Below are 18077 nucleotides of genomic sequence, written 5' to 3' on the forward strand. Positions count from 1 at the left end.
GGATATGTAAAGCGCTTTGGGGTCCTTAGGGACTAGTAAAGCGCTATATAAATACAGGCCATTTACCATTTCTACAAAGGGTTGTGGGAGTTTATACTTAGAAAGTTGTTTACCTCTGAGGTTTTCATCTTGGCTTATCTATAAGGCTGGTCCATCCACAGCTTGCTGCAGAGGGTTATATCCTATCCCACTTCCAATAGATCTCTGCTGGGGAGAAGTCCAAAGATACTGGCTTTCCCCGAAATGCACAGGGTAAGAAACTAAGAAGGTGTGTAGAGAATTCGGTGATATTGTTTACTTTGTTTATGGTTGTTATTAATTCTCTTTTATGTTACAATCCTCCTTTTTACCTATCTAACTTAAGTCTTGTATTCTAACACTCACAGGATTTTCAGCAGTTAATTATTTGTATTAATAAACCAAGGGGGAGAAAATACTGGTTACCTAGTGTGTTGTTAACATCCTCCCATTGCTCATAATTATCTATAGTGCAGCACTTGTTAAAGCTTGTAATGTGAATTATTTTGATTCGGCACCATCTGCTGCTAAATTTCTGAATGACTTGTGATAGAGCTAGCAGTTTTTCTAGAGCACAGTGATAAAAGGATAATACACTGCTATTATCATGTTATTACTGTAATAATGTAGGAATTAAGCACTAACAATCATGTTAAACCTGCTAAACCTGAGAGACTTGCGTAGTGTTATTATTTGTATCTATCTATCTAGATTCTAGATCAGGAGTGCGGGCCACATACAGCCCACTTTGATCTTAAGCGACGAGTAAAACTCAATTTTCCATCAGTGTAAAGAAGTCACATATTTAACTGTTTTTCTACATGTTAAAGAAAAAGTTGCTGTGACAAAGAAAGAAATCTGTCTGCAGGACTCTTTGGACTCAAATTGTGATAAATAAATTACAAAACAACTTCTAGTAACTCTTTTTACAGACTGTCCAGTTTAAAAACCCCCAAAAAGATTTCTAGTAGGAAGTGAAAAACATAAACTTTTCTGTTTTGCACAAAGTTACAGAGGTTTTATTAGAGACATATATGTCTCTAATAAAACCTCTGTAACTTTGTGTTTAAAATAGAAAAAAAAAACACTCTGTAACTAAGTGTTTTGCAATTTGGCGTAATTATTCAAAATTTCTTTGGTACTGTAAAGCAGAAATTAATAGGCAAGCAAATAAGGCAGAAAATAGATATTTTTGTTGGGAAACTAGTCTGGAAGCATAATGAGAGATAGAGCTGTGAAGGAAGGATTTTATCGTGGTAGAAGCGAGACAGGCAGTATGTGGGCAGTCATAACAATGTTTGTCAACCGTGAAGTGTAGTTGCCTTCTTTTGCTGCTGGTTCAGTGAATTTTGGTTGAAAATCTGGAGTTTCAGAATCTGTGAGATGGTCACTGAAATGGTTTTATTAGCTTTTAGCAGAGATTGTGAAGTTTCTGTGGATACCACACATGTCAATATTTAAATAACAGATCTGGCAGTACATCACTCTCATCCCTGGTACATTGAGGTTTAAACAAAAAAAAAAATAGTTTACAGTCAGCGTGCACATTTCAGCAGCATACAGTAAACTCATTTTAATTAAATCATGCACAACTTTTGTTGGCCACGTAAAATGACTTGAGTTTGACACGTGTTTTAAATAGATGCATAGAAAGATTTCGATTTTTTTCTGAGAAAACCCCCCCCATTAAAGATACCAATTTACTTTCATTTCACAAGCTCATTTAGTAACTGTTTTACGTTTGTATTGATGATATAAACAAAAATAAAATATAATTACCTACAAGTTCAATAAATATGCTCTAGCATTTTTGGGGCGCAAAATCAATGTTTTTACACCTGTAATTGTCAGCGTCAATTTAAAACTTCATGTAAATATCTGCTGACTTTATAATTAGGCACTGTTACGAAATTAGTTTCACCCCGGTTCTTTTTTATTCCTCGAGGCATCCAGAGACGGCACCGGACTCAGTAGTCATTTCACAAAACCTTTATTCATCTTCATTTAAGCATGCATCTTCTAGAAGGGGAGATGTGCAAGGCCTCTGCAGATCTTCCCTCCTTTGTTTGTTACAGTCAGCTTTATAGAAGCGACCCCATCATAAAACCCCCATGGTGTGCTGCAAACTCTGTGTCTGTGTGTGTATGCACGAGCATGTGAGTGAGTGTGCATGTAGGTGTGGGTGCGTCGTAACAGTCAAAGCACTGTGTATGTGTGTCTCTGTATACGTGACTTCCTGGGGGTCATAAAAGTAATCTCCTCACCCAAGCTACACCAAATTCCTCTACACAACATACAAAACAGAGTTAATATAGTACAAACACTGAGAGCCCCACTCTGCATCCACTGGGCCATTGGCCTCTTATTGTCTTACATTTACAGATAAGCATGTGGAGAGTCTCCTGCAAACCTGCTTCTAAGTTATAACAATTATGAGTTTTTATTGAAGGTACAAGCATCAGCATCAGCAATCCCCAACTGTAGCTTCCCGTCTCCTTTTATGGCAGGCAGACCCCCAGTGTCCATAAATTCCTTTCTCTCTAAACAATTACACACACTCTCAGGCTACAACTAAGCCAAACTAAAACACACAGACAAATCCTTCCTTATTCCTCTGATCTAAACAAATTTAACACATCATATTATAATAATTATTTTCTTGTACTCACAGCACTAATTCTGGGAGAAACCCATGCAGCACAGTTATTGTACAAAATACAAATTCCAGGTGAAAGGGGACCAGCTGAGTTATATTCAAATCTGGGGACCCTTTAATGCAATGATGCCAAACAGTGCACCATTGTGCCAACTTTATTGGCTTAGTTTTAAAAAAATCTATTTACAAATTGTTTGTTCATTGAATTTAACTAAGCCTACAGCGAAATAGTATTATTTATGTATTATATACCTATAAATATAGATATATTAACATATTGATGTTATTATAAAATGTGAAAAAACAAAAACTGAAATTTTGATCCATAGATTAACCAGTAATTTAAGCTGTTAATAATGTTCTGCCATTTAGTTAATTAGTTAACAATGTCAGGTTTGTGCACATCATAAATAGCCTTAGCACATTGTTTAAAGAAGGTGACCTCAGCAAGAGGTCATGTTAGGATGTTGCCCCCACATATTGCACATTTAATGGCCGGTGTTGCTGTTTGTCTTCAGTTTTTCAAGTGAGATGGAAACTGATGTTAACTCACTGCATCATTTGAAATGTTTAGCTACCATTAGCATAATACAGTGAGGCATCTCGTATTTAATGTGCCAGAAAAAAAGACTTAGTACATCCCAGTATTTGAAATGCAGCATGCCAAAATACCAGGAATTTCTTCTGTATCAGTTGCATTTTGCAGCCAGCACCCACACAGGATTGTGATAAATGTACTGTTTAATTATAGTTAACCTATTAAAGAGTTCTTCACATCACGACGAGGGAATTTTTGCTGTAAGAATCAATAATCTCATGATTCGGATGAAGCAGACATATATATCATAGCTAAGCATATGTCAAAGGAAAAAAAAAGAATTTTAAAATATTTATTTTATTTTTTAATTAATCAAAATTTGTTTTAAACTACATCACAGCTATCAGGGAGATCAATCCCCCCGATCAAAGAGGCTGAAAACTCCTACAGTTATCGTTGTATTTAACAGTATCAATGGTCTGATCCAAGTTATCACTCTGTAACTTATTGTTATTAAAAATCTGTTATTCATTATGTGAAGTCAAAGAGATACAATGTTGTCAATGAAGGATGCCTTTAAAAATCTTTAACACTATTAAAGCTGATAATGTGACATTTAAATTATTATATAGCATTTCATATTAATAGCTTTGCTGCAATGCACTTTACTCTACATACTGGTCTTTTACAGTATGTCTACTTACAAGTTTTTTGCGTAATTTTTATCTACTTATAGTTAATCTGTTGGTGATGCATTTCCATGTTATTGTAACCCGTCTGCAGATTAATCCAGACTTAATGTTGCTTAGTGCCAAAAATAATAACAAATGCCCCCTGTGTTTATTCCACATAATGTTGCACATGCAACTGAGTATTGATAGAAGTAATGTAAAAGGTTAACTGTACTTACTGCAGCCTATTTTTATAGTTACTGATATTCAGTATTACAATGGGTGTAAAATTAGAGGGTGACTTGCTTTTTGGGAAAATGTCAAGTAGCGATTTGAGGAACAGCAGATTTTATAACAGAATATAAATCTTTTACAGTATTATATTCCTGCTGTTGCTTGTCAGCATTTAAATAGTACAACTCAGAGGTTTTAAACTTTTACCTTTGGAAAATATCAACAGAATAACTCATCTTAGAAGAGTTTATACATAATTTAATATTCTACAAAACACATCACAGATTAAGCAAACAAATATAAATGTAAAAGATATTGACAAATATAGTGAATACAATGTAAAGTCTAAATGTATTACTAATTTACATTTACTTAAATTATCACTTTCAAATCAACAATTTGTGTCTCAGTTTTCAAACATGGTTACATTATCGTGTGTTAACAACAAAGTTGGTGGTTATGTAGTACAAGTTTAACCATAAAGAGCAAAAAGTTTCCCTACCCATCAGTGGTGGACTGTAAAAGAATCCACTAAGTCTAATATTCTTCTCTGTTTAATTTACATTAGCACTGGATGCTACTTTCTCTTGTTACTCACTAAAATTGTCAGCAGTTGTTTTATACTTCATACTACATTTTTCACAAATGACTTAGTAACTAGCTTGCTAAAACAAGACAGTTTTGTTTCAAATATATGTTCAGTTAAACATTATCAAGATCTTGGATTCATTTCTTTGTTACCAGAAGACCTTTAATTTACCTTGATGTTCCAAGTCTTTGGGACTCTCCTGATAGGATGGACATAATTTTTCCAAAAGATGTCACCTCCTTTAGCAGTTTGATAAAAGTGGTGGCTTCCAAATGTTCTTGCTTGGGTTGAGATACGGTGATATTCACTTGTATAAGGGGAGAGTACTTACAATGACCTTCTCAGAATCATTCATGTAACATGTGTCTATCTTAATTTTAATTTGTCTCCTTATTATTCACCAGATTTGTTAAACCCTAATTTGGCAAATATTGCACTCTCTCTGTCTTGTTTTTTTTTTTTTAATTATTGTTCACTTCTAAGGCTTGAATTTTTTAGTTTTGTGACTCCTAAAAATAAAAATAGTCCTCCATGACTGACTCACAATAAAATACAATTTACTGGCAGTAGAAAGTAAGGACATTTTGCTGGTTTCCTCGTATGAGCACTGCAGGGCAATGAAGGCCACAGGTGAGAGTATCCAGCCAGGCCATGTAAAGAGCACTGGGGCAGTCACTGTGTGGCACAGGAAGACTCCTACGTGGGGAAGAAAAAAAATCATTAAATAACAATTACATAAGCAGGGACAGTAAAACAAGAACAAAGTCTGCTACATGATGGGTAGCAGGATAGTAATAGATTTATATTTTCAGTGCAGTATTAGTTAAATCCTAACGCATGATGATTTTAGTAAATTGTGTACATATAAATATGGGGACTATGAGGGAAATGGGAGATCCTAACTAACTTTGATTTCTATTAAATATGTATTGCGATATAAACCGTGTACTCACACAAGCACAAGGGCAGTATGTTGTGAATTCCTGCGGATGATTTCATTAAGCCGTACTTTTCTCTCAGACTGTAAATAAAGGAAATACAAGTAGGAAACTGACTTAGTGTCACATAATGTGGGGATATTACACAATCATGAGGCATAGATATATTTAAAGTGTTTTGCTCTGGACCTTTTGGAAGTCAATGATACACTCACACACAAACACTCACGCACACACACACACACACACACACACACACACACACACACGCGCACGCACACACACACACACACACACACACACACACACACACACACACACACACACACACACACACACACACACACACACACACCTTTTGTTTGAAGGCCTCAAACTCTTTATCAGATATTTTCCATGGTTCTCTCTGTCTTAGCTCCTGATCTGTGACGCCTGTCTGCTGTTCATCATGCAGCCTGAAGGGGGCGACACTGTCCACAAACCTAGTCATGCTGCAAAGCAAAACACAACTGCTATGAAGAAAAAAACACATTCACATAGGTGTGCCTTGTGGTGGTAATTGCAACTTTTTTCCGACATACTTCTTGGCTTGAGGGCGCTTCTCACTGTCTGTCATGACAATAACGTCACTGAAATGTAGACGAAAGCGCTTCAGCAGAGCCATCATTCTGAAACACACAACAGTCCACAAGTTCTCAAGTTCCAGAAATCATAAAGCACCCTTTCCTAGTATGTCCATAAACACCAAAGGGTCTGAAAGAATTACATCCAAACAAAGACATATCAAACTGCATGAAAACCTACATTTAATTTTTTTTTTTGAAAAAACAATAAATAAATAAATAAATAATTCCAAATTTGTTGTCTATTGTAAAATCTTCAAACTGAACATTTTCAGTTCTTAGAGGAAAAGAGTAATTCTGAATTCATCTTGATAACCACAAATTTTGCCAATGCAAAAGCCAACACTTTCCCCCTGGGCGAAACAGAGTAAACCTACTCATTACGGCCTTCGTCCATGTTTAGTTCATCTCCGACGATGAAAACCCTGATCTTACAGTTACGCCAATGCTTTCTCCTGGTGATCAGGTAAGGTACCAGTAAAGTCAGTCCTGAAAATAGAAGAAGAACATGACAGCAGCTAAGAAAACCAGGCCAACTCAAATTTATTTATTTTTTGTTTATTTATTAGAAGAATAAACCGAAGAGGCTCCTCTAACTTTTTTTCCCGTTGTTTGTTTGTTTATTTATTGCTACACTGCCGGGCAGGACGGGGGGGGGGGGGGGGGGGAAAGAAAGAAAAGCACTTCTGTGGGCTCACCTCCATCATCTGCTATCCAGTAGACATCGATAGACTTTTTCCCCTGGGTGTTCTGAAACACTGTTTTGATTTGATCACTGTTGCTGTTGTCGGACACGTCATCAGCTGCAAACACAAGAGAAAGCGTGTGTTATGTGTGGGCAGTGATTACTGACTTAATAATTAGAAAGTTATAATGCAATCTAAGGTGTGCCAGTGCAATCATGATTTCTTGTTCACTGTCCTCATCCTCTCACATATTATCCTAAGCACCATTGCAGTGCATATTAATTTAGGAAGGGAACAATCCATTAGAGGTACTTTAGTCAAATTAAATCAATTTAAAACTTTAATCTTGAACTTTAAGAAATGTAATCATAAATAGACCACTCACTTTATTAGATTTTGAAATTACAGAGTGGAAATCTTATTTAAATCTGATATCCTTTTCAGTTCTAAGAAAAATCCCTTCCCGTACTTTAGTTCACAGTAGTTATGATTTACAGATTCTGACTTGAAATTTAACGTGACTTGGTACAGTAATCTAATATGTACCTATGCACACAATTAGCTCTTACCCGATTCCCTGTCTGTAGACTGATGGTCATAATTTTCAGCAGATTCATCAAGCTCAAAGCCCTGGTTTACTAAAAAAAAAAAAAAAGAAAAATATGTTGTCAACCGCTGCCACAAATGTATCATGTTGCTGTTAAGCACTTAGAGAATGTTCTACTTATTTATACTCATCAGACCTTCACAATCAAACTGGTCAGAGATGTCCAGCCCGTCCATCATCCTCAAGATACACAAACAGAAGTTGGCGTCAAATGTATCACTGAAGAAAAGCAAGAGAAGATGAGTAAGTTGAGAAGACTTTGTTCTTTTGCAACTATTCTTTAGGCTATTTTATAAATACTATTTTTTTACACTGCCTTACAAAGACAGTAAAAATACACACATAATATAAAATAAATAAAATAGCAATACTATAAAATACATGATTTTTTTCATATCTATTAAATGCACCATTAAAGGACCATCTTACTATATGGTGTTAATGTAATCTTCAATGCTTTCAGGTGAACTCTCCCTCCAGTTTGACTTGAAGCCAAGGACCAGAGTGTTGGGCTTCAGCTTGCCAAGACCAGAAGCCTTTGAACAAAAAGCATAAAAGTCATCCTACAGGTAAGTATACAAACTAGTTCTAATGGCAGAAACATGCTAATAGTAATATTAATAATTTGTTGGTAACTTTCGGGGCATTTAAAGTCACATTACACCACAACAATATTAACTAGATACCTGCATTAAGTATCGAGCTCCAGTTCTGAGGCTCTCAGCTGTAAATGGAGTATAAAACGAACGCACTTTCCTCTTGTTCATCCATTTAACTAGCTGATCTGTAGCATCTTGTGGTCGTGTCTGCCTCTCAGGCTCCTGGAAAAGGAACTCAGGAACTCACATATCCAATTACAACAAAGGATAACTATAAAAAGTGTTTGGTGTGGCTATTTTGCCACAATGATGCTAATAATTTATTTTGTTTTCTTGTAGAAAAAGCTGAGCGGATGTCTCACCATGATAATATCGCCACAGATCATAAGACTTATATGTTTTGTGAATGAGCCAACAAAATCCACCAGTGCAGGTCGCTGGTTTGGAGGTCCAGTGAGGACTAGACACTGTGGTCTAAAAAAAAGACATTAGGGATCAAAGAGGAAGCTCCTGGATGAAATCCAGTAAATATAAATTCGAAACTAAAATCTATTTATACTGTTAGAAAAGAGCACTAATGAGTACACTTATAGACTTTAGCACTCGTGCATGTTTCATGAAAAGCTTTGACTTGTTAAACTGAAATTTTAGATCACTCACCTAAAATTCTTGACGTGATCCTCCACACCAGTAAGTGAGACAGAGTATGACAAAGCCATGTTGTATGTGCCTGCCTGGACTGACGAACCCCAATTTACCTCTGTTGATTTCAAAAGACACTTACATGAGAAATGCAAAAAACAAAAAAAGAAGTGTAAAGTACACGTTGATGCATTCTGTTCTATTTATGAATCTGAGGCATGTTATTCTAACCAAAGTACTGCTCAGTTCCAACTTACACTCAAAAACTTATGGTTTTTGACTCACTTGGTTTATTGTAGTTGATGTATCCAAACAAAAAGAAGATTATACAGAAGGTGATTAGAGCAGCCCACCAGGTAAACAGGAACATCAGAACCACAGATATCACTGCGCCAAACAGAGCCGTCCATTTACTGTAGTAGTGAAATGAGGGCCTCCAACCTACAGGAGGAGTCGGTGAGAAAAGGATTATGAAGTGGCACAGGGCAGACTTTGTAATGCTACATGGCCAGAACTCTGATCCCAATGTCCACCCATTATGGCCTACATTTACATTATGTATGATTTCTTGTGTTTGTTTTTTAGGCATTACCAGCAACCTGCTGTTAAATGTTATAGAGCTTTGAATTGTACGTAGTTGATTTTGTCAAAATAGAAACACATTGACTCTCTTGCCAAAACTTTAACTAGAGAACTGTCATGCACTTAATCTCACAGCGGGTTAGATCTATGTGTGCCTCTGTGTACGGAGATTTCTCCAATATAACTTGGTATGATAGATACAATTTTGGTAGAATTGATTTGAGTGTTACATAAAACCTTGTCTTACCATCACTGGTTGTAGGAGCAATATGAGTTTCCACTGAAGTCAGATTGATGATCTCTTTTCCACACTAAGCTGCATATAAACAATTTGTTTTTTCTTCCGACCTCATAATGGGGGACTGTTTAATTTTGGGGCCAAGCAGCAATAAACTGGTGAGTGGTGGTTGTGTATGTGGGCATTTGTGCACATGCTAAACTGTGGAAAATCTGGCTGTCACATGCTTTTATAGAGTAGCAAACTCTCTTATTAGTGTGACTGAACAAAATGTACTAAACCTTAGAAAATACCAAAACTAATGGTTTAATGTGAACGTGTTTAATATTGAGTATAGCTTAATTACTGAATATGTTACTCACCTGGGGAGTTGGTGATTGAAGCATGAAAGCAGCTAAAGTTTATAAGGCTGTAGGAACACAGGAAGAAGTTGGAGATCAGAGCTGCAATGGTGTTCAGCTCCGCTGTAATGACACAGATGAGAGAGTATTTAAAATCACACTACAAATTTAGAGCTGACAAGACATTTTATATGGGAATCACAACATTAGTAAGAGGTGAAAATGTGTTAGTCATGTTGATCACACCCACCAATGAGAATGAAGGCCACAGCAATGATGTAGCATAGCACATAAGCCCGGAGCGGCTCATCATTTTTCCCATAACCCTTTGCAAAGAACCCAATGTATGGGTATAAGTTGTCTTTGCACAGGCACTGATAGAGAGAACATAAAACATAAACAAAAAAGTGAGACTTTACTATATTTATACAAACTTTCATTAATCAAACATTTGAGCTATGAGATGATAGCTGACTTTTTAAGTGTCCTCCATGTTTTTGCTCCTTTAAAATGTGAATACACTTGAGCAATGATTTTAAAGCTACATGAGATCGTGCTGTTTGCTTGTTCTGCTTTAGTTTACCTTATTAATCGTTTTCTTTATACTGCAGGTGACTTTAAAAATCATTAATTATAACTAAATCATTATCAGATTCAAAATGTGCCCATTATTGTGTCAAAAAGAGAGCTGTTTTGTTTGTAAAGTCCAGGTAAACTGGTCTCTAATACAGCAATATTAGGTACATTGAAATTATAATAATGGATTCATCTTTTGTTCATCAATAAAAGTGCAAATGAATGCATAATGAATGCAATAGGAAAAAAGTTAATTTCTCACCTGAAAGACTTTAGGGGCAGAGACAAGAAATCCAAGAGCAGAGGACAAGCTGGCTGCAAATACCCCAGCAGTGATGAGGTAGTAGAAACCAGAAACCTGGCCCAAGACCTGGTTTGAGTCACCATTAAGTATGAGACAAACCAGAATAAAGTTTTAAATGCAATGAATATAGCAGGAATATTGACAAAGAGTTAAAGATTTAACCAAAAATGTGCTTTTGTTTGGTTTAGTATCTTTCTTCCCAATAACAAAAAGGAGAAAAAAATGTGGCTAACTGAATGAACTAGTACCTTTGAATTGTTGGCCAGACCATATTCGCAATTCTTCTGCTGTATACAATCTGTGAAGTTCCAGCCCATTTTACATCCAAGCCCCACACAAACATCAGTGAGATTTCCAGTCAGGATATCAGTCATATTTCCAGAAGCGTCTCTCACTACACATGACGCTAGAGGAAAAGTACAGATTTTAATATAATTTTCATGGATAACCATGAAAATGTATTTACTCCCAAAAAGGCTGTATTGATCTCAGTTTGTGCTATTACCGGAAACCTGTTTCAGATAACAAGTCCCCAGCTTTATAACTTATAGAGTGCCAGGTTAAACACCTTCAGCCTCTGTCTTGTATTAATTAAATTATTTATACCTATTTAGATCAAATACATATGTACTGGGTAACTTACCGACTGTGACAGAGATCATTAAATAGCTGATAGTAGTCCAAAAAATAGCCATGAGGGTGCCTTTGGGGATAGCAGTAGCAGGGTCCTGAGATAGGAAATACAATTAATATAAAACATTATGAAACGATGCATTCATATATTTCCTTTAAGGAGCATTTCTCTTTTATGTCCCTCATACTTTAAGGTCTCCAGAGATGTTGGCACCAGACAGGATGCCAATAGCAGAGGGAAAGAAAATGGCAAACATCTGGAAAAAGTTGGCTTCATTTCCTCTCCAGTTTGGTGTCAGGTTTTCTAAGAAGATCTCAGCTGGAAAACATGCCAGGTACAATATTAGGTAGTTATGAAAGAAGGAAAGAAAGATGGAAGAAACAAACAAATCAATTATTCGATGTGGTTTTTAAGACTATAGATTGTTGAGAGAAACCTAAACTTACTGCGGTATCCAAAGATACCCTGTGCCTGCTTTTCTATATTGGGAGGAATAAATGTGCCCACAAAGTAGTTGGATAATGAAACCAGAAGAACTAAGAAGAACAAAATCTGGGTCTGAGAGAAAAAGACAAATAAAGAAATCAAAAAGGAAGAGAAGTTGTTAAGAGACAAAACTTTGTCCAAGTACAACTGTCATGTTGAATATCAAAATGTGCTCACCTTAGACTCCCACTCCATTCCAGCCAATGAAATCAGCAGAAGAACCGTAACAGTGATCACGCCCACAATACGGACATCGTTGATTGAATCAACCATGACAACACCAAACTCCTACATCAATTAACCAAATTTAGGTTCTGTTGCATAGCATTTTAGTATGAAATATTATTTACATTATATATAATATGTCATCTTCTATTACAAAAACAAATCTACCATCCATTTAATACCACAAAGCACTTTCAATACATTTTACCTGCATTAGATCACAGGCCACCTCTGCAAAACCAACAGTATTGAGTGCACAAGCCAAAGCATTGGCAAAGGAAAAAACCACCCCAATTGGTCCTCCAATTTCTGGACCCAGAGTGCGGGAGATCATGAAATATGCCCCACCTGCAAATTATTTCAGACAAACAAGATTGTTAGAACATATCCTAAATACAATGCTAGATCCTACATACAAATTAGAAAAATTACAATTCTGAGCTCAGCTGCAGATTTCCAGTCTTAAAAGGCCCAACCATTTTTTAAAGGTGTCCCAAGTATTCTCATATTTTCAGATTCAAACTGTATATAAGGTTTATTTGTGTGACTTCCTACTTTGAACAGTGACTAACCTGAGATCACCCTCCCATTAGTGGCAATGGCAGAGATGGAGAGGGCAGTTACTGAGGTCACCGTCACAGATATCAGGATAATAAGCCAGGTCAACACTAACATAAGAAGAATAAAGTTAGGACTCATTAAAATCACACAATCATAAATTTTCAGTTATGAACAAATCAGGTTTACATCCTTCATCCAGAAAGGAACTTGTTTCTAGAACTTTCCTTTGCCCATGCATAAGAATTTACCTTACATGCAAATCCATATCTGAGTGTATATATTTTAGAATATGTACTTTAATACTCAGCGATATAATAGACCCTCTATGCTGCCTTTAAAATTCAGCAATTTAAAAATTACTTTACTTACATTTATTCATCCCAGTGAATAAATGTAGTAACTGTGTGCTAAAAAAAACAAGCAGACTCACACATAGTCAGCACTTTAAAAAACAGCTCACTTTTCAAACAAGGAAACTAGCATTTCTCCCAATCCCATATTTTCATTTCCTGGTGAAGTTACTATACTTGACTTCATTTGTCAATATTTAGATATCATTTTTTCCCTTCTTTTCAAACTTTCACGCTTTCCTATGATAAAGCTCTACGAACAATGTGCTCATGTTGATATGATTAAGAAACTAACTAAATCAACATGACCCAGAGATAAGACTATATGAACAGGCGTGGGGAAGTTTTACAAGAAAATGAAAGCAAAAGCAAAAGAACTGAACAAATGGAGGAGCAAATGAACTGATTACTCACAAATGCCTGCCTGAGAAGTGATCCAGGACAGGCGGAGGAACAGGATTACTCCCCAAATATTAAGCATACAACGAACCTGTGACCAAAATGAAAGTAATATGTTTTTAATTAACAGATCTTAAGAGTGATCAAGATCAATTATTTTGTGTATTTTTAAACTTTCTATCGCAGCGGTCCCCAACCTTTTTTGCGCCACGGACCGGTTTATGCCCGACAATACTTTTACGGACCAGCCTCTAAGGTGTCGCGGATAAATACAACAAAATAAAACTAGTACCGGTACCGAAAAAAAGAAGATTTATTCATAACACACGTGAAAAGACCCAGGAAAACCGAGTTAACGATAAAAACAATAACAAAATAACGCTGAAAACCGATAAAAACCCTGAAAACCATACATTTCAGACCTGAGCCTCAATTCTCGCGGCCCGGTACCAAACGACACACGGACCGGTACCGGTCCGAGGCCCGGGGGTTGGGGACCGCTGTTCTATAGGACCAGTGGATGCAAAGACCCAGAAGTTTTACTTACCATAACTCCAACAACCCAGCCAAATCTAGCAGGAGCTTTCTCCTCAGAACCTTGAGCCTCTTCACTTCCAGCATCTGTGGCCGAAATCTCACAAGCTCCTGGATCTGTGTTGGTGTTTCCTCCCTCCACTTCCTGAAAATAGTATAGAAAATAGTACATTGTGTATCGACCAGAAGTTGAGGGCAGAGGCCCTGGTATTCTGATTCCTATTAAGGCTGGCTCATGGGACATGGAACATCGCCTCCTAAATGGGTAAAGAGTCTGAGGTAGCGTGTGAGGTTGAGAGATACTGGCTAGACATATTCAGACTCACCTCAATGTACATCTTGGACTCTGGTGCCACTCTGGTGGAGTGGGGCTGAACTCTGTTCCAATCTGTAGTTGCCTCAGTAATATACGGCAGGCAGGGGTAGGTACACCCTGGTGCGCTGCTTGTAAGTTGGGGCTTTCCCCAGTGGACAGTGGGAGTTGTTTCTCCATAGCTCCTGGCTGTCATTTGTGCTTATGTGGTGAAGGACAGTCTCAGCATTCACTGGTGAGATGCGGAAGGGTGTTCTACTCCATTGTTCTACTGGGAGGCTTGTACGCTTACATTGTTAATGAAAGGGGGACCTGAAGTGCCATGATTGGGAAGAACAGATTGCCTGATCTGACTCCAAGTGATGTTCTGTTGCTGTTATTGTTATGTCACCCATAAAGGTGTTCATGCATGCACATGTCATTAGGACACCCTACGTTGCAGGGTTGATGATTGATTTTTTAACTGTATTATCACATCGCTTGTGATTATACGCTGAACAGTTCAGAAAGCCCAGTTTTTACTGAGCAGAATGTTGGATGGTGCCCCACCTCGGGCATCTATTGTTCCACTGGAATAATGAACACGATGTTAAAGCATAAGGATGTAGAAAACTGCACATGACACCAGGGCACCCTTGGACGCAGGGTTGCCGACCCAGCAGGTCATCTGCTAATTGGAAAGGTTGATGTTCAATCCCTGGCTGCAGGACTGGTAAACACTATAGCAATTCTTTACTAACTTGCCTCAGAGGCAGGGCTTAGTCCAAAGCCCTGTTGAACGTGCATGTCCAGTTTTGTTAAAAGTTTCGCTTATTTCTCATTAATAATCGTCACAAAATAAATGAATAAAATAAATAAATAAATAAATAAATAAGGTTTTGCATTAACAACTTTACCGTAAAATGATATCCCTTGCCTACTGTGTTTTTCAGACCTGTGAGAATCATTTCACTGTTTGTAGAGGCCAAACATTTCATTTCCTAGTGGGGTTAATTCCCCCAGGTGGTGTTACTGTCAATACGTGATTCTTAAAAGACAGCAGCAATGAGAAAATGCTCCCAGAAGTGGAAAACTCACATCGAATGCTTTGCGGAGAACCTCCAGGGAAGGTCTGCTCCTTGCCTGCTGGTGTGGCAGCGTGCTGGCATAGTGCTCCAGCTGTGGCAGCAGGTCTATGGTGCTATAGAAGGAAGATCTCCGCAGCTCTATTCTTGAGTCCCGCTGCTCTGATGTACTGTTAGAGGGAAAAACATGAGAACTGAGAAACTATAGCAAAGATTAGTAAATGCGGAAAACATATCTATGATGGTAGGCTTTAGTTCCTTTAATGGACATTAGATTCTAATAATTCCTTCCTTCCTTCCTTCCTGAAAATCGTTTTTTTTTTTATTATTATTATTATAATTTTGCAAGTTCCATTTTTTTCAAACAGCAGAATGGAATGATGAGGAAATTATGCTGGGGTGGAAAATAAAAATAGACACAAGTTGATAACACAAACCTTGAACCCTCCTCTGAGATAATGATCGCTGGAGGAATTTGGTGGCTAGCACCTTCTCTTCTGTTGTTGGTCTCAAAATGGTGTGAAGAGTACCTGGGTGGCCCTTCTTCACCAACTGAGAACTGGACATGGTGGCGAGTACCTTGACCCACTATGGGACTTTTGGATATGAACTGCCCCATTAAAAGACCAATTAAATCCTTTGGAACAATATGGAGAGCAGTTAGAAGTGCTGATTCATATTTGTTAACAAGATTTGTGTGTGATTTTCTGTTTTCTATTTTTCAACAGACACTCAAAATATGAGTTTATAATTGATAATATTCTTTTGTACCAAATATTATCAACATTTATATTTGAATCATTTGATTTTATCTTTAGCTTTGTGTTCAATAAAGAAAATTGAAAAACTAAATTAACCTTTTCAGCTTAGCACTTTGTACCAATTGTCTTATTCTAGGCATATATGGCATGCAGGGTAGAATAAAGTATTAATTCTCTGTCGTTTTGGTAGAAAAAGCAACACATGCTATAGTCATTTTATTTATCACTGAACCAACATCTTAATGAAAATACTGAAAACTGAGAAATTAAAGTTATCTTATTGTGAATATAAAAAGCTTGTAAGAAAAATTCAGCAGGATTAGATGTAATTTTGTGCAGTGGGTGAGTACGGATAATGATTCACCCTTACAAAAGAAGCTCATTTGAGTAATTACTCTCATAATAGTTCAGTTATCGATGCAACATCAGTGTGTGCTAATGTCTTATTTCTAAAGGACATGAACCTGGATAAGAAATAACCTTCACCAAAGCAGAATATTCTTAACTCATGTTAGTATTTTGTCATTATTATTGGAATTCATTTCCCATATAAATATATTCTCAAATGTGGTTGAAATACTATACTAGCTACAATATATTACAATGAAGTACTGGTAAAAGTATCATGTAAATTACATATGTGCAGAAATCATTTCGACTGATGTGTCAAAGGAGAAAATAGTTGTTTTCAATGATGTTTAGTTTAGTATTAAAACTCACAAAAGTACACATTAGTATAAATATTACATGTTGTTAAACCTTTGACATAATAACTTTTACATCCAAAAAATTTTAGCTCCTTTTATAGAAAATGTTAAACCAAAAGCAGTACTTACAGTGCCTTTCTTTGCTTGTTGAATGAAGAGGGAAAATCAGCCTTTGTTCATTTCACAGTGAAATAATTGGAATTTATACTGTCAGTGAGGTAGGTGACATCCCCTCCCATTTACCTCATCCCCCTCCTTTCAGGCAAAAACTCACACACATACACTAATTTTCTTGCCTACACACACACACACACACACACACACACACACACACACACACACACACACACACACACACACACACACACACACACACACAATAAATGTTTATCTGAGTTGTGTTATCTGAAACACAAATAAGTTATTATATTGGGCTTTGGATAAAAATTAACAGATTGTTGTTATTATAATAATATTTGTTTTTCCAATACCTTAACCTCTACTGTTATCCATTTTCAATATCAGGTTCTAGTACCTGTGCTCTTAGAAAACACTTGGCTATACAGCATAAGAAACCTGAGTTTCAGGCAGAAGCAGAGTGTGGAGTAACAGGAGAGTAATTGAGTTCTGCTGAAGCAACTAAAGATGAAAATATTTTTAAAATGGAAATATGTGTCATAGAATACTTTTTGAATGATCTTCTGGCTTTTATCTGATCAGAAGTAGAGAAAAAAAGAGAGAATTTTAAAAAAGCAAAAACATTAGGTAACAAAGTACCCTACCAATGATATTTTCTACAGGAAATACATTTTTTTTATTTCCAATAAAAATCTTTATCTCCAAAAACAAAGAGCTGAAAACCTGATTTTAATTTTGTTTGCAAAAAAGTTATAAATAACTGTTATTTAAAATAATAACTGTAGAACTAACATAACAAAGTTAATACGTTTCAAGATGAGTAACACAGCTGATCTGTGACTCAGCCTACATGCTTTTCATCAGCTATCAGTGTCAATAATGCACAGGAAGGAACTTTCACAATGACTGCACTAAAAACGTTTTCAGGAACTCTTCTTTTCACTCATTCTGTTGTGTAACAACTTTTCAACATGGATGTTAAAAACTGAATTAAACACATAATGAAACAAATATTATTGTTTTTTGGGTTAATAGATTTTCCTGATGTTACTTTGAGCATAAT

The 18077-nt window shown here is 36.5% G+C and overlaps 1 protein-coding gene across 1 annotated transcript; it reads right to left on the reverse strand.

Moving 5' to 3' along the window:
* Positions 1-4375: 4375 nt before the first annotated feature.
* LOC146674562 (solute carrier family 12 member 3-like) lies at positions 4376-17132 on the reverse strand. The gene is made up of 28 exons (XM_085397024.1): positions 17006-17132; positions 15846-16045; positions 15422-15578; positions 14045-14176; positions 13513-13588; positions 12760-12855; positions 12396-12535; positions 12140-12250; positions 11923-12034; positions 11664-11794; positions 11486-11570; positions 11091-11248; positions 10801-10908; positions 10213-10336; positions 9984-10085; positions 9087-9242; positions 8820-8919; positions 8522-8633; positions 8247-8381; positions 7990-8096; positions 7697-7779; positions 7523-7591; positions 6966-7070; positions 6645-6756; positions 6226-6312; positions 6000-6135; positions 5660-5727; positions 4376-5402 (listed from the first exon to the last, which is right to left on the reverse strand). Exons 2-28 carry the CDS (start codon positions 16025-16027, stop codon positions 5264-5266), a joined length of 3123 nt encoding a protein of 1040 aa, XP_085253150.1. The 5' UTR covers positions 16028-16045; positions 17006-17132; the 3' UTR covers positions 4376-5263.
* Positions 17133-18077: the final 945 nt, after the last annotated feature.

This window comes from Rhamphochromis longiceps, linkage group LG3 (assembly GCF_057381845.1).
Source record: "Rhamphochromis longiceps isolate RC_006_pf linkage group LG3, R_longiceps_female_GT1.1, whole genome shotgun sequence".
NCBI classification, from domain to species: Eukaryota; Metazoa; Chordata; class Actinopteri; order Cichliformes; family Cichlidae; genus Rhamphochromis; species Rhamphochromis longiceps.

Coding starts and splice junctions, on each gene's coding strand:
- LOC146674562 (XM_085397024.1), bottom strand. CDS start 16,027: ATGGGGCAGTTCATATCCAAAAGTCCCATAGTGGGTCAAGGTACTCGC. Junction 11,249..11,485: donor AATGATCTCTGTCACAGTCG/GTAAGTTACCCA, acceptor CTTTTCCTCTAG/CGTCATGTGTAGTGAGAGAC. Junction 5,728..5,999: donor TTGAGGCCTTCAAACAAAAG/GTGTGTGTGTGT, acceptor CTTTATTTACAG/TCTGAGAGAAAAGTACGGCT.